This window comes from Myotis lucifugus, unplaced genomic scaffold (assembly GCF_000147115.1).
Source record: "Myotis lucifugus unplaced genomic scaffold, Myoluc2.0 scaffold_596, whole genome shotgun sequence".
NCBI classification, from domain to species: Eukaryota; Metazoa; Chordata; class Mammalia; order Chiroptera; family Vespertilionidae; genus Myotis; species Myotis lucifugus.
Genome location: NW_005871644.1, coordinates 352019 through 375956, shown reverse-complemented (window position 1 = coordinate 375956; position 23938 = coordinate 352019). Strand labels below are relative to the sequence as shown.

The window sequence follows — 23938 nt, the reverse complement described above, 5'->3', positions numbered from 1 at the left end:
GGCTGGGTCCCGGCCTGCAGCACTCACTCCCTCACAGAGGAGGCTGCATTTGCAGTGGCAATGAAAGTAGGCCAAGGCGACAGAGCACTCCAGTTACCTGGTGGCAGCCAATCACGGCCCCCCAGGGTGCCTCAATCTGAGGTCAGGACTCAAAGCTGCGTCTGTGCTGTCAGCCTGGACCCAAAGGGACTGACTTGCTGGACTTGTTTTTCCACAGCATTAACCTGAGGGTTTATGACTTGAGACCCCAAATCAATCCTGCCACCACACCTGGCCCACCTAACCCTCCCCTTGCTCCGTGTGCGGAGAGGTGGCAAGCAGACTCCCACCCCTGTGCTGACAAGGGAAGGATCGCACCCCCCCTCCCCCCCCCCCCCCCCCCAGGCTGCAGGAACAGTATCCCCGCCTTCCACCCGGGGCACAAACTGTACGAACCCCTTTAGTGTTATTTCTGCTGGGGGGGGGGGGGGTGTTTGTACCTTTTGTTTTTCCGTCCACTGCTGGCAGCTTCTTTGTTTCCGCCCTTAACAGCAGCTCATACGGATGCTCCTCCTCCTCCTCCCTGGCTGTGCTCTCCTGAACCCGGGCTCGCATGGCCAAGACCTAAGAGAGAAAACACCCAGACTTTTCATGCCAGTGGCTATAGCCCCAGCAGGTTATGCTGAACAAATCTGAGATTACTGGTTCCTTTTTCACCTGAGAGGAGTGGGGGGTGGGGAGGGGGAAGGTCAAGGATTCAGGCGTCCCATGGGTCACCACTGCTTCTGTGGATATGCACCGGGACCTCACATGGTAATGGCCTTTGATTAAAACACTCCCCTTTCCTTACCACACTATATCTTTAAAAAAACCATAAAAAAAATCCAAGATGGCCCTCCCCCATTTCCACTGTGATCTGCACAATCTCTTTTCGTGGCTACTTCCCAGCGGAGCATGAAGGCCTTCTTTCTCCAGATCTCTGCTAACAGGCACAGGGACCACCTGAGGCTGGAGTCCTCTCACGTCTGCAGTGGGACTGACATTCACAGGGACGAAGTGCTCTGTGAGTCCTCTATTGCTGTAGCCTTTCTTCACAGGTCCTCAAAGCCAGCTTCCACAGCATTTATGATAACTAGAGGCTCGGTGCACAAAATTTGTGCACGGATAGGGTCCCTAGGCCTGGTCAATTGGGGCCTTCTGACTGCCCCCTGGTGGCCAACGCACGTCATAGCGAGCGATCGAATGCGCAGTCTCCCGGTCAAACTCTCGGTCTCCCAGTCGAACTCCCGAGGGGACACTTTGCATATTAGCCTTTTATATATAGAGAAGACATTTTAAATGAATTCCAGCCATCTTTGTTCGGAAAACAGTTGAGTGGTGAGGCAGTAGTGGTTCAGTGGAGGAAAGGCAGCTCTGTCAACTGAGAAAGCCCCAGACCAGGCAGCCACGGGCCTGATGCAGGAATTGGACCAGAGCTGCTCCTGCACTGCCGACTGGCTCCCTCAGCCGAGGGCCAGGGGCCACAGTTGTGGGGCCAGAGCAGCGAAGCTCGATCAGAGCCAGAAACACCAGGATTAGTGCTACGACCGCCCAAGGGAGAGAAGGAGACCCTGGCTTCAGAGGGTAATTCTGGCTCATCTGTCCTAAGAATCCAGCAGTTTCACAGGCACATTACGAATGGTCGATCGTATAGTAGCTCTCAGGAGAGCAAACCACAGCACAGTCTCCTGTTGAGCAGCCTCTCTAGCACAAGCGCACACTGTGAACGAGGGGGAGGGCTCCCCGTCCACCGGACAAACAGTGGTTCCTCACGAGTGAGGTTCTCTGACCACACAGAACCCTCCTGCACTGCCATGCGGCACAGCTCACCACACCGACGCGGGTGTGTGATTCATCTCGGTTTTGCTTGGCGGAGGCACAGCTCTCCGGGTTCCGCCTAAGGAGACGGCAAGGATCCCGCAGCCTCAGAGAAATGAGCCGGCCCCTGGATGGTAACAAGGCCGCCACTCGCCCCTCGAGAGCCTGACCAGAGCTCCTAACCAAGGCTGTGGGAGGCAGAGCAGGAGCCACCTGGAAGCCAGAAGCTATTTCATCACAAGAGCCATTTGCCTGTTACTTATTCCTCTGCTTCTTCCCAGGAACACAATTAAGGGAACAAAGAGGGGCCATTAAGCAGTTCATTCAAGGTCAACTTAATACCACAGGCTGCGCAGACAGGAACCTGCATCCGGAGGTGTACACCCGGGGCTCACCCCCGCAGGGTGGCAGGGGCTGGACGCTGACTCTGAGTGTCCTGCAGGGCGAGGGCTCTCAAGCACCCCGGCCTGCCCCTGAGAAGGACCCGCCCCGGTCGTCACAGCTAGAGAGCACCTGGTCCAGCTCGTTCATTCTGCAGAATCCGAAATCCAGTCCCCAGAGAGGTCTAGGGACTTGCCGGGGTTCCACAGAGAGCTCCCAGCAGAGCTGGGCCATAAGACCCACCCCTCTGACTCTGGACCAAGCCGGCCCCACTTTTCCCGGGAGGTCTGATGTCTCCGTCCAGTTTGGAACTCGTCCCCCTCAGATGTCTGAGAGCCCCCACTCATACCAGACAACTGGCAGGGTGAGAGTTTTGCTTCGTCCTGACCCCTGCCAGCTCCGGGACTAACATCTCACAAGAAAGCAATAAACCGCTTCCCAGCGCCCACTCAGGAAGCCCTGTGTCCCAGCGAGTATGGCAGAAACTGATTTCCACCTGAAAGGAGTCTGCTCTTCACTAAATTACTACTTAATCTTCTCCCCCTTCTTCCAGGGCTGGCAATAAATCAAAGCCAGAAACACACAACCGCACCCGTTCTCCGCTCTGCAGAAAGCAACATTCCTGCTGCGGAGAAATGCTACTACCACCAAACTGGCCAATGGGACAGCCAGCTGGGCTGCGGGCAGCTTTCTGGGAAGAGACACCATAGCAGCTGCCACTTCCATGACGCTCAGCACATCTGAGCCCAGAGACGTGCCCGGTCAGCCCGGTGCAGCTGGCAGCCCACCTGGTGGGCGGACACATGAATGTGATGTGCACGAGCACAGGTGCATGTGTTTAAAGGACCAGTGCTCTGACGAGCTCTCCTGGATCACCTGACAATGACAAGCCAGGACACAAACACTGGGGAAGACTGCTGGCCAAAATCAAAAGTCTAAACTTGGATGAAGTCACTGCCTCCTAGGACAGTGGTCGGCAAACTGCGGCTCGCAAGCTACATGCAGCTCTTTGGCCCCTTGAGTGTGACCACAAAGTTTCAATCCCACTGTATGTGCGCACCCGCACGTGGTATTTTGTGGAAGAGCCACACTCAAGGGGCTGCAGTTTGCCGACCACTGTCCTAGGAGATGAAGTTTAGGGTAGTAAAAATTTGAGTATAAAAATGGCCCTGGCTGGTTTGGCTCAGTGGATAATGTGTCAGCCTGCAGACCAAAGGGTCCTGGGTTCGATTCCAGTCAAGGGCATGTACCTTGGGTGCAGGCTCCTCCCCGGCCTGGACCTTGATCGGGGCGCATCCAGGAGGCAACTAATGGATATGCTACTCTCACATCAATTATTTCTCTCTGTCTTTCCCTCTCTCTTCCACTCTAATATATTTTTATTGATTTCAGAGAGGAAGGGAGAGGGAGAGAGAGCTAGAAACATCTATGATGAGAATCATTGATTGGCTGCCTCCTGCACGCCCCACAATGAGGATCGAACCCGCAATCCGGGCATGTGCGCTGACCAGGAATCGAACCATGACCTCCCGGCTCATAGGTCGACACTCAACCACTGAGCCACGCCGGCTGGGCTCTCTGCCACTCTCTCTAAAAATCAATGGAAAAATATCCTCAAGTGAGGATAAAAAAAGGAAAGATTTAATAAATAAATAAATAAATAACAGTGAAGACTAGAGTAAAACAAAAAAAAAGCCCACTTTTGGAGAAGACTATCCATTCTGATTACAGCCAACAGGACCTGCCTTAATCACTAAAAGGCCAGTGACCCAGATGCATCACCTCTACATTCACACACTTGCCCATCACTGGGCAAGCCAGGCCGGGCCCTCACGGCCTTCCGAGACGGACTCTGGTGGCCCAACTGACCCAGCGTTCCAGGCTACCCTGAGCAAGTCCTGGGAGACATATGGCCGGAGTCTCCCATCCGGAGTCAGCGTGGAGGTTTCTCCCCACCTCTCGGCACTGCATTAGCGCCAAAGTGTCTGCTCTAGAAAGTCAGGAGAATAGAAAGTCCTGATTATCCGACACTTTAAGAGCCTCGCCCTTATCCTTGCGCCTTAGGAATTTCAATTCAAGTCCCTGTTACAGAGCCCCACCCCCAGCCAAATATGCTCCCGATCACCAGGCGTCTCCTGTAGAGAGGGAGCAATGAGGCAAACCTACATAACAGCACGCAGGCTGACTGCACGTACTCATGTCTGATCACCCCAGAGGCTGTCACTGTAGAGACCCCTTAGTTGAGACATGCTAATTAGCATTTTGTAATTAAGGGATAGAAAGAAATAAGGACAGAATTTGTACATAGCATAGCAATCATCTCCTATCTCCAACACTGACTCACATTCTTAAAAGGGCTTCCTTGCATTTATACGTTTCGCTAAACTAAAAGCCATCCTTCTGGTTCTATACGTTCGTATTAAACAAAAGAACCCATTTTTCTGGATGGTCCATGGCAATACTGTGAAAAAAAATTAATTCCTACTTCTAGGGATAAAGGAATGAGACCTGACTAGTTTATATTAGCTAAAATTTAAAATAAAGAAAACCAGGGCTTTGAATGAGCTACAAAATAAACTGCTGATATTATGTAATATTTTAAATAAATACTCAATAAACATTCTCTAAATGGTAGGAAGAGCTACAAAATAAACTATTGATATTATGTAATATTTTAAATAAATACTCAATAAACATTCTCTAAATGGTAGGAAGAGTTAAAGGAACATTTTGAAGGTGAAAGATAAAGGAAAATATGATCTTCTTCATAAACCTAAGTGAGAAGATTCTCACATTCTGTCACATTCTGCCACATTCTGCACAATGGGCCTGGTGCAGACTCTTCACATGAAATGAAGAGAAAAAAATGCAAAAACAGAAGTAAGCCATTTGGGACAAACCATCAAAACCTACTCATGTGACACAGTCCAGGGAGCAGCGAGCAGGGGTACTCTAGACTTTATGTCAAAAGACAACACACTGCAAAAGGTGCAAAAGCCAAAGTGCGACTGGTCAGCCCACCGGAGCCAGGAGACAGCTGGGCTCCGCTCGGCGCTGGCTGGAGCAGTGGCTGGCCGCTAGGGGGCGCCATTAAAATTCTTTGCTTAGTACTTCAGAGTGAGTTTGAAAGGGCTTGTTCCACATTACTGATATACACAATTCAGGTTTGCTAATCCAAAGAGGCGATAAGAAACGAGAAAGCACAGTCATTAAGCACACACGGATGCACTTTCCAACAAATCGAACACACCCTGACCCTGTACCTCAGAAGCCGGCAGGGGAAAAAGCTTCTTGTCCGTGGGGTCTTCCTCCTCCTCGTCCGGCGGGGGCTTTGCGGGAGGCGGTGGCCGTTCCCTCTGCAGACAAGAAAAGAAGTCGTTCACCGTCTCTTTTTTTAAGTATCTAACTTTTTGGTCTACTCTTAGCTTAGCCCTTGGAAATGAAAATGACTTTGGCCAAGCACTTCCCTGCGAGACCAAAGTCAAGGTCTAGAATCTGTACAAAGACTCTGCACACAACACACTTCAGTTCTCACGCTCTTTGCTTTCTGATGTTTATACCGGAGATTACAAACACCTCTTTCCTATCCTGACCACAGTGAGAAATATCAGCACTAAAATCACAGACCTGCCTTGTCGGAACACGTCCGTCATGAGGCTGAGGCGTGAAACTCGAGGAAAATCCGTGCTGCCTCCAGTGAAAGGAGGAGACAGCAAGGCCCAAAACTCAACTTGTCAAGGAGCTCTGACAACCCAGTCACTCAGGTCCATTCCTGCGCACGCTGCCACACCATCCTATTACGTGTCATTAGCATATGAAAACCCTATCTCATCTCAGCCCATTTAAAAAAATAGTCTTTCTCAGTTCTCTGCCCTAGAGCGGGGCTGGCAAACCTTTTCTTAAAGGGCCATACAGTAAATATTTTGGGCTTTGCAGTCAGCTCTGCCGCTGTGGTACAAAGTGTTCCATTAAACTTTATTCACCATCAGAGGCAGCTGTCTGTGGCCCTGGCGCGCCAGCCCTGCCCTGAAGCAAGAGGGACCAGCGGGGTCACCGGCAGACAATTTCAGGAACACAGAGGGGTCTTCGGGGAAAGGACACTGAAGAGCAGCTTGCCATTGTCCCCGTGGGACTTTCAACGTCCTTTCTACCCTAAGCTTGCTCATCAGTGTTCCATGGGGAAGGCAGTGGAGCCGGAACGGGAGTTGGCTGGCAGGCGAGTTCCCTGTGCTGCCAGAACAGGAGCATTAAAGTCAGGGCGGAGGGGAGGCTGAGCCTGTGGGCCTCGGAGAGACCTGGAGGAAAGATGGTTCTCCCATTTTGGGAGCTGCCAGAGATGGTTAGCATCTGGCACCCATGATCTCTCCATTGAAAGGTGCTTCAGCACTCGGTACTCCACCTCCACAACTCGGCCCTCCCACAGTCCTGGGACACCTGAGGCCCAGTGGCAGCAACTTCACCGCAGGTTCACACATTCAAGCCAAACCAAGCAGTTCAGATGAGGTTTCCACTAAGTCCCATTCCCCACCCCTTTGCTCCAGAGGTGCCACCTTGGAAGGAAGAGATAGAAAAAGCAGCAGGCCCATAACCCGCACTGTTACCCAACCTTGGAACACAGACAGCCGAGGAAAAACACAAAGAAACACAACAAAGGCCCCCAAGGCTGTGCTTCCTGAAGGAGACAAGAAAGAGGTGAGCACCAGGGACACTGGCAGGAAAGGGAGGCATGATCCTTTTCCTAACGTCAAAGCGCTGGCCCGGGCCTGGGAGTACAGAGCTGACTTATACACGCCATCCCTGGTGCTTACAAGGCACAGAACAGGCGGGTGGCCACAGTTAGTTACCCAGAGCCAGGGAGGTAGCACATCCACAACATACTCCAATGAAAATGGCAGAGCACAGCACCCCAAATGCATCCGTTTCTACTTAGAAGGACCCTAGGAGGCTGGGTTTCTAGAGGAAGAGGGAACAAAGAGACTAAATCAGTAGCCAAGTCCCACAGGAACTTGGCTATCCAAAGCTTAAAGCCTCCAGCTCCCTCTACTGGGCATCACCTGTAAGTACCACTGAAAGCAAGCCTTCCTCCACAGGTAGATCTGCTTAATTCCTTTGCTCCTAACAGGGAAAGAAGCGGAAAAGACCAGTTCTGTCCACAGAGCCACTATGCTCCCGGTGCTCACATAGGCACTGCCTCCACCACTCACACGTTTACCACAGTCCTGGATCACACCCTCGCTGGTGGGCTGCGACAAGATTGGCCGGCCTTTCCAAGCTTCAAATGGAAATTCGGCGTCTGTTCCAGGGCAGGGCAAGGAACCTAACTCAAAAGAACACCAAGCAACACCAGGCCACTCCCTGGGCATTCCCCGAAGCCCAAGCATCCCCTAGCAGCATCACCTACAATATCACCTAGCAGCACCATCTAGCAGCATCCCCTAGCAAAACCTAACAGCACCATCTAGCAACATCCCCTAGCAGCAGCACCTAGCAGCATCACCTAGCAGCAGCACCTAGAAGTACCACCTAGCAGCATCACCTAGCAGCAGCACCTAGAAACACCACCTAGCAGCAGCACCTAGCAGCAGCACCTAAAAGTACCCCCTAGCAGCATCACCTAGCAACACCATCTAGCAGCACCACTTAGCAGCATCACCTAGCAGCATCCCCTAGCAGCACCATCTAGCAGCACCACCTAGCAGCCAAAAGGCCATCCAAATGGTCATCAGCAGATCCAGACCAAAGGGAAAGCCAGCCTCTGCAACAGGAAGAAACAATTCACACGTGGCCAGATGCCTGAGGTGGGATTACCCCAGGATCCTGTTAGAGCAATGGCCAGTTTAGTAAACGCCCAGGGCTCAATTTAGTAAACGCCCAGGGCTCAAACTTCAGATTACTGTGTCAGCAACGCAGGAAGGTCAGTGGGACCACTGAGTCTGGGAGAAGATGGGGTAAGGCGGCTAGAGAACAACGTCTGAGGCCAGAGCAGACGCAAGCACCAAAGACTAGTGAGACAGGAGGGTGGGCCTGAGGGAAAATTCAGGGCTGTCCTCAATGCTACAGCGATTACAACCAGGAAGAACAGAAATGCCTCACACCATACACACGATGTTGGCTGAGCCTTGCTACAGCCCCTGACACAGAAATCCACCTGGGTAACCACTGAGGTCAAGTGAAGGGGGTGTGACTGAGGGTGGACAGGAACTCGCTGCAGCAGGAACTGCTCTCCAGACAGAAAACAGGCTGCATGACAAGGACCCCAAACACAGAGCAGCATTCAGGCTAAACACACACAAAATGCTTTAAACTGCTCTAGGGCCAAAAAGTAGTAAAAAGATGCAAACGGGTTATATTGAAATTGGAAAAACCAAAATGGTACCTCCACGAGCCCTGTGGTTTAAGCACACTGCGCGCGATGGAGCCGCAGCAGAACCCAGGAGGCCTCCGTGCGAGCTGGCACGAGGGTACAGCTCTCTCTCCCCCCCAGCACCCCAGCGAGCCCAGGGGACAACAGAGCCCAGGCTGCTGAGGCCCCGGCCACGTACAGGCCTCACTCCAGCAGCCTTCACTCCCGCGGCCTCAGCCTCCTTGTTCACGGAGTCCCGGTCGGACGACCGCCCGCTGGCCATGCTGTCCAGCGAGTGGCAGGAAACGGCGTTGTACAGCGCCTCGTAGGGGCCTTCCTCTTCAGTGCTTGTGTCAAAATCGATGATCAGTTCAGTCACTGCTTTCTCCACGTCACCTGAAGGGGAGGTCAGAGGGCAGGAGGGTCAATGGAAGAGCAGCCTCACGTTTCCAAGCTCTGCGACAACCCAAAGCCTGCTCATCGCGGACCCAGAGCAGGACCATGAGCCAGGGCTGCTCCACGAGCAGCACACACAGGCCTCCCTGCTTTTTACACCAAGAAGGGGGCAGATTTCCCTCTAATTCAATATGGACAACTCTTGATATCGCTGAGGGTATCTCCCAAGATCTTCACAAGTTCCCAGGGTAACATAAACCTAAACCAGAAAATGCAGCAAAGTACAACGAAAGAAATGTGAGTAAGGCCAAACCGGTTTGGCTCAGTGGATAGAGCGTCGGCCTGCAGACTGAAGGGTCCCGGGTTCGATTCCGGTCAAGGGCATGTACCTTGATTGCGGGCACATCCCCAGTAGGGGGCGTGCAGGAGGCAGCTGGTCTATGTTTCTCTCTCATCGATGTTTCTGACTCATTATCCCTCTCCCTTCCTCTCTGTAAAAAATCAATAAAATAAAAAAAATAAAAAAAAATAAAAAGAAATGTGAGTAAGCCTTGAAATTCTTACTAAGCAGCTCCATGTGCTCCAGGAGGCGGCGGCCCTGTCTGAGCTGGCGGCGCCTCGCTGTGAGCCTCCCTTGGGGATAACTCGGAGCCTCGGGGGCCCAGATCCAAATCTGTGACCCACCCTTACAGACCAGGGATCTCTGGGTTGCTTGCAAAGTCAAAACTGTAAGTGTAACCCTAGCCGGTTTGGCTCAGTGGATAGAGCGTCAGCCTGCGGACCGAAGGGTCCCAGGTACGATTCTGGTCAAAGGCACGTACCACAGTTGCAGGCTCTGGTCGGGTGTCGTGCAGGAGGCAACCAATCAATGTGTTTCTCTCACATCAATATTTCTCTCTGTCTTTCCCTCTCCCACTCTCTCTAAAAAATCAATGGAAAAATATCTTTGGGTGAGGAAAAAAAGGAAGGGGGGGGAGGAAGGAAGGAAGAAACTTCATATGATATAAAGAAAACAAAAACTGTAAGTGTAAAACCACTGAATGCTAAGAGCTGAGGGAACTCCTAACCCCCATTACTAAACGATTAGGAGGTCAGGCCGAAACCGATTTGGCTCAGTGGATAGAGCGTTGGGCTGCGGACTGAGAGGTCCCAGGTTCGATCCGGTCAAGGGCATGTACCTTGGTTGCGGGCACATCCCCAGTAGGAAATGTGCAGGAGGCAGCTGATCGGTGTTTCTCTCTCATCGATGTTTCTGACTCTCTATCTCTCTCCCTTCCTCTCTGTAAAAAATCAATAAAATATATTTTTTTTTAAAAAAATAAAAGATTAGGAGGTCAGAAAAAAAATGTGACACGACTGGCCAGCATGGCTCAGTGGTTGAGACTTGACCTATGAACCAGGAGGTCAGGGTTCGATTCCCAAACAGGGCATATGCCTGGGTTTTGGTCTTGATCCCCAGTGTGGGGCATGCAGGAGGCAGTCAATCAATGATTCTCTCTCATCATTGATGTTTCTATCTCTCCCTCTCCCTCTCCTTTCCTCTCTGAAATCAATAAAAATAAAATAAAAGTTAAAAAGTGTGACAGGGAGAAGGGCACGGCCCCGGCAGTGAAGCCAGACTGAGCACCATCATCCACGTCTCTGCTCCTGCAGCCCCTCCCGTGCTGCCTGGCTGTCCTGCTCCCCCAGCCTCTCCATTGCCATTTGCATCTGGGCCAGTGTCGCTCCGTGTTTTGTGTTTCTCATGCATCACGCCCAGGGCCCCAAAGGCGGCCCAATACACCTGAGAAGGGGGATCCTGGCAGGAACGGAGCACCCAACCACATTCACTGGCCAGATGACATACTACCCAAATCTGCATGCACACAGCTACCAACCGCATGCGGCTCGTTACACACTGACCACGCTCAAGAGCCAACTGCTCGACACTAGGAAAAGGTTTCACTGAGACCTGACTTCATCTTGAGACTGTCCTGCCTACTACCCATCTCAGATCTCACGGAGCCACCTGTGAACGCAGAGAATGCAATAAAGTAGGCAGGAAGGGGCTGCTGCCGAAGGCCCAGCAGTGTCCAGAACAGCTTCATACAGTTGGAGGAAGAAAAGAACGTGAATGTGCACGTAAGTCCTCCTAACTCCCTGAAATTGTTATTTAAATTAAGATTTTCCGTTCTGCTGAAGAAGGTCCAACTTCTCAATGGGCGCCCTCCACAGAAGAGCTGCCTTACCCTGAGACTTCTGGGATATGGAGTCCGCATTGGAGATGAGAGGTGGCTGGGGTGTGGGAGTTTTCTCTGCCTCTTTTGCACTTCTTTTTCCAGTCATGTGATCTACATGGAAAGATTAAAAAAAAAAATAGCTGCACCAAATACAAATGCCACGGTCTGGCCAGCGTGTAGCATGTCCTGGTGTCCCCGGCAGGGAGCTGGACGGATACCTTCAATGAGCGCTGCTATGTGCTGGCTCTTCTGAGAAGGCAGTTCCCGGACCGTGTCCAGGGCGGTCAGTCCTCGGTGATCTTTTATGTTGACATCAATTCCTGGAAAGGCAAACCAGGTGGACCAGCGGCGTGAGCATTTGCAAGTCAGCCTCCAAGAGGGTCCAATTCCAGGACACCTAACGCTCCCAGCCGCACACCCTACATTTTTCATCCAAAGCCATTTAATCCAGCTATTCATGAACAATTCGCACACTTGCAATCAACCAGTGGAGACATACATACAATGGGTTCAAGTGCAGCCAGCAGAAGTCCCCTCTGGGGAGGCCGGGGACAGCAGCCCGGCCCTGCATGCGTGCGGACCCTGCGCTGCCGACCTCACCTGCGGCCAGCAGGATGTGCACCACATCGGTCTTGCCAAACAAAGCGGCCTCATGCAAAGCACTGCCCTTCTCCGTCTGGAAAGCAAACGAGAGCGCAGAGCGGGTGTCGTCAGGACAGCGGCCGCCCCGGTTTGGCGTGGCCACACACGACAAACGGGACGGAGACAGAGACAAGAAGGGGCGGGAAGATAAAATAAACCACGCAGAGTCCTGTCGTTATCGTTCCCATTTTTCTTGTCTGGATTCCAAAACCACGAGCGTGGCCTGGCCCTCAGGGGTTTGCTGTGCCACCAGCAGGCCACACACAGCTGCCGGTGGAGCCATGTCTGGGTAAGACTCCCCAGAACTCCACCTTCCTGGGTGGGTGGGGTCCTAAGGAAAACGCAGGGGAAAATACTCCTTCCAGGGAGGTCTGGTCAAGGCGAAGCCTGAGGAACGACAGCGAACCGGCAAGGGAAACGCTGTCTCCCGTCGGCAAAGCCCGGCCAAGGGGCCTGGAGGGGCTGACGTGCAGCGAGACTCGGGTGGAGGGAGATAATGAAACGTTTATAATCTCGAGGGTTCATCCATGATCACTTCTTTTCAGGGTGTAATGACTACATATTACCCCTGGAAAGAAACAAAAAACAACAGCCTCACTCGGGGAGTTTATTGGTCTCTAAAGCCTCCCAGTAAAACGAGCCAACAAATGGAAGCGTCTGACACGTGGTGCAAACGTGCTAAGAGACAGCCCAGCAGCACGCACTGTGCCTTTTCCGAAACGACTAAGTCCCGGAGCCCGGGAGGTCCTCAGGCCGCTACCTGGTAGTTGCTGTCCATGCCCGCGTCCAGGAGCACCTGGACCACGGCCCTGTGGCCGTTCCTGGCCGCCAGGTGCAGGGGGGTATGCTTCTTAGTGTTGCAGCTCAGGAGGTTGGGGTGCGCGTTGAGGAGCATCTTCACCACCTCCAGCCGCCCGTAGAGCGCGGCCAGGTCCAGGGGGGTCTCGAACTTGTTGTTGCGCATCGTGGGGTCCGTGAGCTCCTCCAGGAGGACCTTCACCACCTCCGTGTGGCCGTACTGCGCTGCGCAATGCAGGGCCGTCTCGTTGTCATTGTTCTAAAGAGTTAACAAGCAGATCACATCAGAAAGGTGACTGGCAGAGGGGCCTGCGACTGGGACAATCACCCATAAAACCATTGAAATTTAAATGAGAAAAACAGCAGCAATACTTGGGGACTAAGAGAAGTCAGTCAGAATCCAGAGGTACTCCCCAGGGAACAAGGCCGACTGCTCCAACAGCCACCTCTTCCCCAGGTGCTGCAAGCCGGGAGCGGCCACCTCTGTGCTGGAGGGGGGACTCCCAGCTCGGGAGTGACGGGGACTGTGGCACAGACAAATGCCAATAATGCCAATAATATTACTGCCACTGATGACTCATTTTAAACTTCAACTGGTTTTACAATTTATATTTACTCAACCCTGTGGTTCTGATTATCCACTGCTTCACACACATGTTTTGAAGAGTGTGTCATGTGCTTAGCTTCTTGCATGCAAATAAATCAGCCGACAGCGAAAGCGACAGCGAAAGCAACAGAGCAGAACACCAAAAACCACTCTGGCGATGCCAGCCAGCAGCCGTCTCCAGGGGAGGGAGGCACTTGAGGTCAGTCACAGAGGAGCAGGGCCCCGGTGCTGCCTGCACCAGCCAGTGCGCGCAGAGTCCGCAGCGGGGAAGCGTTTCTACGTGACAGATCCCATCCAACACCAGAAAGCTGCGTGAAAGGTGCAAAATATTCAACATTGTAACCATCCACTCAAATGGACACCCCCGGCCCTCTAAGCCCATGTGCTTCAAACTAAAGGTAGAACCTGGGATAAAACAGGAGAAGTTTGTGCTTTTTCAATCATCAGAAACTATTAACTATTCCAACGATGTTCTTTCTTTTATTACAACTGACGATGTATCATTAGAGCAAGAATAAATGATCTCCATGTCCCTTCCTTTCGAGGAGCACTGATGAAAGTAATTCTCCCACGAGATTCTGCGATTCCTGAATTCACCCGGAAGCTTCTTCAGGGAAACAAAGCTTCCGAGGGGTTTGCCCAAGTCAATATTATGCACCTTTCAGTGGCCTAGAGATAAAAAGTAAATGTTCCCACAACTGCTTTCAGTCAATTAATGAGGGGAAAGTAACAGGCTAAGGAGTCACCCTAACATGCAAGCAATTCATCTGCTTTTGGTCTGGCATCTGACTGCATCATTTTTTCTGGCTGCACCACATAGATCCAGAGCTGTGGGGAGCAAGGCCCCAAGAGGCCAGAACGAGCAGAGAAACTTAAAAATGAAATAAGGACAGAAAGGGCAGTAGCAGGAGCCACATGCGAGATAAATGCACAGATAAACAGAGGACGGGCACTGAGCTCGAAGGGGTTCGGGAGAGCAGCAGCTGAGGCGTGCGGCCCTCACTCCCCCAGGGCAACTCCACGTCAACCTAAATGTCTGCAGGGAAGGGGACACACGGGAGGGAGCAAATCCTTGGTTCCCTGAGCCAAACCAGCCATTTAGGACACGCATTTGGAACGCGCAATGCTAGGAAGCTATGGCATGAGCTGCCCGAGCAAACCTGGAGCTGTCCCTGCACCGTCTCATGCTGAGAGGACGGCCACATCCACAAGACCCACAGCCGCTTCCTGCAGCGCGACCCTGCGGGAGGCCTATCAGAGCTACATCGCAAGGCCAGCGTGACAGCAAGCGCCCAGGAAGCCAGCTTGTCCCTGTTCAAACCCCAGCCCACAAGGCCTTGTTTACTCCGAAGCAGACACGGTTGTCTCTTCTATCTCCAAGTTGTCTCCCAACAACCAGAATAATCTGTCCTTGATTTTGTGAAAAGCATGCCAGGAGGGCCTGAACAACTGTGAAACTCTACACTGTCCAGCAGCAAATCAGTCTCCCTGTTCGTTTAGTTTCGTCTCGTTGTTGCCAGAATGAAGGCAGCTGCCACAAAGCCGCCCTGCAGGGAAGGGTGGTCACTCCCAGGCAGTCCCCGCCCCTGCTGAAGCGGCCTGACCACATCCCCGCAGCACGGCACGCTCGGACGCAGCAGGAAGCATCTCCCTGTGTTTCGGCCTCGCCAGACATGGTCTGGTGACCACGATAATCTGGAGTTTATGTCTGTGGTGAGCACATCTCGCGACTACTGACCACAGGCATCAGGCATCACCGTGAGCTCCTCCTATTGCTTCCCCGTGAGCCTGACAGCCATCAGGGCAGGAAGGCACTACGTGCTGATCCCTCAAGAGGGGATCAAGAGGGGAGGGTTTCCAAGGAGCGCAGACTTCTAACCGCCTGGAACCTTCTCTCCCACACCTTCCAAATTGTAGCACTGGTGCTCGCGACACCTCAAGAGTCTCCTAGACCATTTTACTATGAATCTGGACTGAGGAAGGGGACTGCGATGAAATACCCCAATTTTCTCCAAAATCTCTGCACAAACTCTCCATTCCTGCCCATCTTAAGAAACACTTTCATTTTCCTTGCTATATATGGCCAGTACCTCTAAGACAAAAGCGATCCCTCATATCCTTTATACCTGGAGACCCCATTCGATGTGTAAATCCATTCGATGCATGCGTTTACACACACACACACACACACACACACACACACACACACACTACAAGCAGCACACAACCACACAGAAACATTACATTTCCATGGCCTTTCTCTCCTTGGCACTATTCAGAACCATCAGTTCCCGGCCGAGATCGCACTCAGCTGCACTCCGTGCGCTGCGGACAGACGCCGAGCCTGGGGACACCTGGGAGGCAGCTCTCTGTAGCGACAATGGTACAGGCTCGAGAAATGGACCAAAACTGGAACAAAAGGACAAACTGGGTCTACTGAGATTCAGAAGATGCAGGAGAAACGTGTGTACTGAGCCCGCCACGTGGAAGGCAGGCTCTGACCGAGAGATGAAGGTTTAGGAAGACAGATGTCAAACAACCAAAACTCAGTGGAATCCTGAAAGAGGCTGCCAAGCAGTAGTTTTGCTTGTTACTAGGAGAAACAAACAAACAAACAACCATAGGTAGATGGCCACCTCTGAGGTGAGAGAAGATTCCCGCTCTAGGTGGAGTTAGCTCACATCAGTGGTTCTCTACCTGGCTTCGTTTAGGAATTAAAGTAATTAATACTAAGCCCCACCCCAGACTCACCAAGGCAGCACCTCAGAGGGTAAAGCCCAGGAAAACTATTATTAAAAAGCTTACCAAGCCCAGCAAGCTTGGCTCAGTGGTTGAGCATCAACCTATGAACCAGGAGGTCACGGTTCGATTCCCAGTCAGAGCACATGGGCTCGATTCCCAGGAGGGAGAATGCAGCCAATCAATGATTCTCTCTCATCATTGAAGTTTCTCTCTCTCTCCCTCTCCCTTCCTCTCTGAAATCATAAAAACATATTAAAAAAAAAAAAAAAAAAGCTTACCAACCAGGCAGGCACCCACTCACCAAGCACTCGTTCGCCACCATCAGGGGTGAGACAGACTGCCAGCCGTGCCTGTGCTGTGGCACACTAAACAGGAGAGACATGGCATTTCCCGAGGTTCCCCGCCATAAACCTACACTCGGAACGAGGGTATCCGACCAACGCAAACTGGTGGACAGTCAACAAAATGGGCCCACACTCTTCAAACTGTCACACAGTGGAAGGCTGAGGAGCTGTTCCGGGTCACGTGTGATCCTGGATTGGATCCTCGACCGGGGGAAAAAAAACTGCTCTAAAGCAGCGGTCGCCAACCTTTCAGACCTCACGGACCACCAGTTGGCAACCGCTGCTCTAAAGGACATTATTGAGCCAATTAGTGAAATTTGAACATGGATTCTATATTGGATAACAGCATTAAATGAACGTTGAACTTTCTGAATTTGATCATTGCATTATGGTTATACAAGTGAATGTCCTCATTCTTAGGAGATACGTGCTCAAGTATTTGGGGCTAAAGGCTCTGATGTCATAATTTCAAATAGTCCATCATCAACTATAACAACAGCAACATATATGGGAGGGGCATGCTAATATGACAAAATGCTAACAACTGGTTAATCTAGGAGAGCACAGTGCAGTTCACTGAATTATTCTTGCAACTTTTGCAAGGTGGAAATTTTTTAAAATAAAAGTTTAATAAAAGCTTGCTAGATGATTCTGATGCAACCAGACAAGCTGAATAGCACGTGGGGACAACTGGTCTAGGTCAGTGGTCGCCAACCGGTGGTCCGCAGACCACTGGTGGTCCGTGAGGTTCGAAAGGTTGGCGACCTCTGGTCTAGATAACTTCCAGGTCTCTTCAAGCTCTAAGATTAAATTATTATTTTTTAATCTTTAATCTGCACCCAAGGATGTTTTTTCCATTTAAAAAGGAATGTATAATGTGATATTTCTGAAATACCACAATTTTTTTTAAAGAGAGAGTGGAAGGGAGGGTGGTAGGAGGGAGAGAGAAAGAGAGAAACATCGATGTGAGAGAGACTCCTGCATGCACCCAACTGGGTCTGGGGATCAAACCTGCAACCTAAACACGTGCCCTTGACCAGGAATCAACTCCGAGACCCTGCAGTGTATGGGCTGATGCTCTAACCATTGAGATTACTTGCCAGGCTAAGATTAAATTATTTTTAAGTGAATAGAAAAATAGATCTACCCTAAAACAATTTGATTGTTGCTCATCTTATGATATTCAGACTAAGTTAAAATTATTGTACTAGTAAAAGGGAAAAACAATTTCAATGGTTCCATCTTAGCTAAGGACTTAGGTTTGGACTGGGTTATACTGACTTGTGAAAAAGGGAAGGTGGAGATGAAAGCTCATGAAAACTACCTCCGCTCCCCAGAAAGGCCCCTGAGACGGGTGCCTGATATGATTTAGCAGCAAAAGTTCTTTAGCAGTCAGGACAGCATGAGTGTCAGCCCATGAACCAGGAGGTCACAGTTCGATTCCCAGTCAGGGCACATGCCTGGGTTGCAGGCTCGATCCCCAGTAGAGGACATGCAGGAGGCAGCTGATCAATGATTCTCTCTCATCACTGATGTTTCTTTCTCTTTCTCTCTCTCTCTCTCTCTCTCTCTCTCTCTCTCTCTCTCTCTCTCCTTTCTTCTATCAGTAAAAACATATATTTTTTAAAAAGTCCTTTAGCAAAACAACTCCTAGACACAAGCCAGGTCAATAAAAACCTATGGGGTGAGGATATAAACTAGGGAGCTCAGAGTCAAGTCAGCCCAAGAGGAGTTTGTATTCTTAGCGCCCAAATAGCTTTATCCCTTGAGGCCTTTGCATCCGTTGCCCTGGGGCGGGGGCAGGGAAAGGCAGAGGCAAAGGACAGTATTTCCAAATAGAGAAGTACACTCTTATTCCATGTAGACTTCCTTTTATGTGAGTAGAATCGAGGGATAGGAAAATGTGCTTTCAAAACCAAGTACGGCCCTTTAATCAGCTTCGTAAGCTAACCAACCACGGAATCACAGAAGGGAAACCAATCAGCTCAAGGTGCCTCCCCCAACAAAACCTACGAGGAACAAGGAACAAACTCCAAACTGCCATTTCAGAAACACCACCTTATACATTCCTTTTTAAGGGAGGGCCCCCAATAGTACTACTGACCAGATAGTCATACTTCATGTGCATTATCTTAAACTCCAAAACAACCCAGCAAAGCAGATGGCATTCCCCACCTTACAGAAGAGGAAACCGAGGCTCAGAGAAAGTAACTTGTTCAAGTCAACAAAACCAGGTACGTGGTAGCACAGAATTTAAACGCAAGCCCGACTGGAGAGGCGGTGACCTGTGGGAGGCCTCACTCTACCACACCACCTTCAAGAAGAGAAGAAAACTAGGACAGAGTCACTTCTATTTTGAAGATCAGAAGACGGAATTTAAAGAGTGGCCCCAAACAAAAGCTAATGTGTTCCACTCCCAGATCAAACTGCTTCCCCACCGTCAAGGCCCAACGGCAGGCGGCCCCCGTCCAGCCGGCAGCGGCTGCATGTGCTGAGTCAGCGTTTCTCAGAGGAAAGCACGGTGTGCCTGCAGAAGCACCGTCCGTCTCCTTCCCTGACGGCATTTCACAGCAAGAAAAAGGCAGTGACAACCACATACCAGATTGCTGCCAATCAGCAAATCTCACCCGAACGAAAACTCAGACCAAACACAGCAGGTGAGAGCGCTGAGGAAGAGGCGACCGCCGCCGCCACCACCACCACCACCCTCGGCCACCACATGGCGAGGGCTGCGGGCAGCAAGGTTGCCCAGCCTCACGGGAGGGAGACAATGCAACTAACTGCCCTGCTTGGCCTGGCCACTCCATGACCTGTTTCAGAGCCTCCCAATGGCCAAGCGTGACCGTCTGGGAGAGGAATGGCGGCTTTACAGTCCCAGGCAAAAATGCACGAACCCAAGGAACTGCGGGGCACAAGCCACCATGCCTGTCGCCCACACCTCCCTCTGCCTGCCACAAGCTCTCGAAAACCAGATTCCATTTCAAGAGAAAATAGAACTCAGACTAAAAAAATTTAATCCAGGAAATAAAACCTACTCATTTTTTCTGTGCTTCATAAAAAATAAGCTCATGTGTTTGACATTTTTCTTTTTTGAATTTAAATGTTAGAAATACAATAGCAAGTTATGCAAATATATGGCCCCATCTCCTTCCCCAATTCTGCCACTTGTATGCTTTTCAGACATTCCAGAAAAAGCACCCGCCTTCCAGAATTAGGATGGATTTTAAAGCAAAACCACGCCCCTGGAAGCTGCATTTTCCACTCCCAGACAGACAGGCCGAGGCAGAAGCAGACACCAGGGTGAGGAACCCGAGGAGCCAGAGGGAAGCGAGGGGACCCAGGAGAAAGCACAGCGAGGAGAAATGATGCAGAGAAACCCTGACAGCAAAGTACACACCTTGGCATTGATATAAGGGTCAAAGGGGCCGTGCTTTTTGAGTTCTTTGATCTCAAGAGCATTCTACAAAAAGGAGAGGAAAAGAAAAGGTGATGATGAAATGGATGAAACACATCAAAGCAATTGCACAGCCCCGAGGGGCCCAACACTAGCACAACGGGGACCACTCTCCGGGTGCCCGAAGGGAAGTTAATGGGGAAGATGATCTCCAGGCCTCGGCAGGCGTCACCCCTCTTATCCAAGCATCCAGCTGAACCCACAGTCATGGAAATTACAGAAGTCGATGCAGTGCTTGAACCTCCCTAGATCCATTAGGTTCTTCAACCTCCGGCAGCTTTCCCACCCCCTGCCCCACCCCCCTGCCACCCCCGCCCTCAAAGCACTGGGCTGTGTCCCCCCAAAGGCTAAAGCCTTGGGGGGGGGGGGGGGGCGGCAGCTGTGAGCAGGACAAGCTAGCACACTCAAGTGGCTCAGAAGTCCAAGCGGCTGTGTTCCAAGGCAGACGTGAGCAGAGGCTTAGAGACGGCTGCTGAAATGTTTTTCAATGAGAAGGACTTCAATGGCTGACTGGTTTTTTCCAACACTGAGGAATATTACTTAACAGCAAACTTCCTTACAAAGTTCCTCCAGATAAGAAAAGTTACAATCACTTTAGCCAGGAGGAGTAAGGTGCATTTAGATTCTACAGAGAACACTTTCAATTCTAATGTTATAAAAACAAACATCCTCACTGATTACTTTAAATGTCTGTTGCTCACCAAAAAGTACAGCCCAGGAGGGGACGGGAGGCCGATTAACAGCTCCACACACACACTCTCTAGATGGGGACATGGGAGCCCTGGCCCAGGTTCTCGCGCCCCGGGGTGAAGCTGCCCCCAACCCAGTCGTGCCTGAACAGCGCACGGAGGGAGCGTGCGTGGCCTCACTGACAGATGGCTCTGCGAGTCACCCCTTCCTTTTAGAGGAATAACCCTGATCTGGTCATACAGGTAGTTTAACAATCTGCTCTCAGCAGAGGCATTAGGAAAATAACCCCACACTCAGCGAGGATGAGCAGCTTCTCTCATTCAAGCAACTAAGTATCTGCTTCAGTGCTGAGCAAAGAGGAGGAGAGCAGAATGGCTTGTCTTATAGGGAAAGCCCATCTCCTCTCAGACCCAAACGTTAGGGCATTTTACAGGAGGCCTGTCTAGAACATGCATAATTCGAGTGTAACTTTCCCAAAGCAATAGTAACTTTCCTAAGTCCCTGGCCACTGTGAGGTATTTTCACTCAAACGCTGCCTTTTTATTTTCTAAGAATTACCTCTGCTTTGTCACAGCATGCTCCCTCTTAAATTAACATTAGAGGGCGCCAGGGACATGCTCTGCATTCCGTGAAGACCCCCGGCCCCCACCGCCGTGTCTGGGAGCTCGCTTGCACCAGGCTCGGGCCTTCCTGGGCTGCGAGTGCTGCCTCGTGTAAAACAGCAGCAGGGCTCGCACGGTACTCACGCACGGAGACGTGCTTACCGGCTGCAGTCGCGATGCCGTGTCAGTGGCATAAGCACGAGCTGCAATTAACTAAGCCCGCCAGCTTGAAACAGACGCTAAGCAGTTTTGCAGAATTCGCATTATTTCCAATTTTGCACAAGGTTAGTATTTATGTTCCTGTTAGTGTTATTCCACGCCTGCATGATTCACGTGCATATAAAATGCATCTCATGGAATGGGATCTCCTCGATGCACTAAGAGGTGTGGTGCTGAGAGGAGGCAGCCACCCCTGGGCCTGGGAGAGCCGGTGCCTGGGGTCTGAGCTAAGGGACTGCAGCGGCGATGGCCGCGAGGTCTTGGCTGCGGCTGAATGGAAGCACGCTTCCCTCCCTTCCAACCTGCTCATTGACTCTGGTGTGAGAGGGCCCTTGATGGATGAGCAACCGCACGATCTGGGCGTCTCCTTTCCAGGCTGCCAAGTGCAGAGGGTAACAGCCTTTGGAGTCGGCCACGTTGGTCAGCGCGTCGTTCCTCAGAAGGACCTCGACCACATCCCTGGAAGGCAAAGGTCAGTTATGAGTTTGCAGAACCCACAAGTCTTTCCCACCAACGGCTCTTCACACACGTGCACAGCACAAAGCGTTGCACAGCTGGTACCTCATCTGGCTCCCCGTCCACCCGAGCTCATGCCCAGCCTCTTCCTTTTATTCCAGGGGCTACTCTGCACAGTTGCGGGCATGCGGCCGAACCGTCCCGTGTCCCACAACGCTGGCTCTTCGCCTCCCTGTTTATCTCAGTAACCCATCCATTTTCCATTACTCTGAAAACGTCCGGTCCCCTTGTCTAAGCTTTGCAATGTCTCCTTGTTTGTGATGTTTAAATAGCATCCAGGGACAGAATTTACATCAACGTCATGCAAGACAAATATCATCATCCACCACATTATTCGGAGCAGCGGTCGCCAACCTTTCGGACCTCTGGTCCGCGGACCACCCATCAGCGACCGCTGCTTCAGAGCGCTCAGTGTGTGGGAGCTGAAGTGGCCAGGCAGAGCAGAAGTAAAGCTGCTGCAAACATGAGCCAGACGCCTGTGCTTTCATGTCATACATCCAGGAAGAAGGACTTGGCATTCTTCTAGGTGACACCACTGATTAAGCAGCTACAAATGTACAGTCATCCCCATGCACAAGGCCGGAGAAAAGCCCGACTGTAAATAAAAACAGCATCTGGAGATCAGCTTGGCTAACAAGCTAGTCTTTTAAGTTCAAGATCCACTTTAATTCAGGTCACCCCACTATTTAAGGGGGCGGGGTCTCTACATATTTCTTGTCAGCTTTGTCGAAAATGGCACAGAAAGGACGTGACGACCACATTCACTGTATCTGAGAAAAGTGGAATGCAGGAGGTAACAATCAGTCAACTGGGCCTGGACAAAGGCTGTACAGTGACACAGAAAACCACAAGGTGTGCGGCCCTGCTCTGGTTCGGAAGAATCTAAACTGGTTCCAATAATCCCTCCTCCTAAAAGCTAAACTTCTTCGCTCATCTCACAGGGTATGTGCCAATCTCTCTCTATTCTGTGACGGCCTGGTTCCCATTCTCCCACATCCTGGCGGGCCTATTCACTGTACCCCACATGGCGCCTGCCCCTGGCAGAGCCCTCAGTCTCCTTACCTGATGGGCAGCGCCCTCTTTCAGCTGCCAATCATTTAAACCGACGCCTTCTTCTCCCAACCCCCAAGCACACCTCCAGGAACTCTCCACACAGCCCACCCAATCCCAATAACCTCTCTGTATGTCAGAGATTTAAACAGGCCTTATTTTTCATGTGTTTCTTTCCTTAAAAATAGGTCTTACTGCCCATGAGGAAAAATGGCAAAAGTAAATAAGTAACTACTTAATAGAAGGAAAGGTTCCCAGAACCAACCCATCCATTTTCAGTGTGTAGAGGGGCTGTTCCCTGACAGCTGCTCCAGCCCTTTCTGCCCCCAAGTTGATGCTCACACAGATGACTGTGGCACTGCACATTTCGGGGGGCGGGGCGGAGGGCACCGAAGGAAGGTAAAACTCAACCTTCGGCTCAGCCTTTTGAGGGGGGAGTGGGGAAGGATGTTCAAGTAGTTACACACTAAAGAGAGATTCGGGAATGCTGGGCTAAATTCAGTTTGTTTTTCTCAGCGCGGCTGCTCAGTAATCCTTCATAGGAACCCAAAGGCAGGAGGCCTGCATGGAAGGGTGGGTGGAAGGCAGCAGGTCAGTACTTACCTGTGGCCATTCAGAGCAGCGTGGTGCAGGGGGGTGTACCCCGTACTGTCTACACAGTTCACGTTGGGCCCTCTCCAGATGCTGTGGAGAAAGAAGAAAGGCCGAAGTCACAAACCAAATTTGGAGACAGCTAGCTGCTTGAGAAAGAAGCCCGTGTGATGTTCAGGCCCTTCCCCATGACTTCCGGCCCCCTGCACCCTCCTCATCCGTAACTGCAGAAACCGCTCCGTCCGGGGTGGGTGCCTCTGAAGACTCCCAGGATCCTAAGAACAGCTCATTGAGAGGTCATCAGGCACACGGCTGAACCAAGCCCCTCGGCCAGCCGCAGGCCTGGGCACCCATCGCTATGCGGGTGCCGGAGGCTTCCGAGAGGCCTCCATACAGACCAGCGGTAATCAGGACAATTCAACCACCAGGAGCAAGATCAAAGGGCTCACATTCATAAAAGCCCTAGTTAATGCATGTGTTAAGATGCAAGAGACAATCTGCCTTCCTT

At 51.4% G+C, this 23938-nt stretch overlaps 1 protein-coding gene across 1 annotated transcript in view; it reads right to left on the bottom strand.

The window, feature by feature from the left end:
* Positions 1-23938, bottom strand: part of ANKS1A (ankyrin repeat and sterile alpha motif domain containing 1A) — a gene marked incomplete at its 3' end in the record, with an annotated part of 148998 nt that overhangs the window by 54237 nt on the left and 70823 nt on the right. Inside the window, exons 2-11 of the mRNA XM_006104717.3 lie at positions 23443-23523; positions 21576-21732; positions 19706-19768; positions 12578-12874; positions 11776-11851; positions 11394-11495; positions 11185-11286; positions 8760-8956; positions 5481-5573; positions 480-603 (exon numbers count right to left, since the gene is read on the bottom strand). Coding sequence (XP_006104779.2) covers positions 480-603; positions 5481-5573; positions 8760-8956; positions 11185-11286; positions 11394-11495; positions 11776-11851; positions 12578-12874; positions 19706-19768; positions 21576-21732; positions 23443-23523 — 1292 coding nt within the window. The remainder of the gene's footprint in view (positions 1-479; positions 604-5480; positions 5574-8759; positions 8957-11184; positions 11287-11393; positions 11496-11775; positions 11852-12577; positions 12875-19705; positions 19769-21575; positions 21733-23442; positions 23524-23938) is intronic.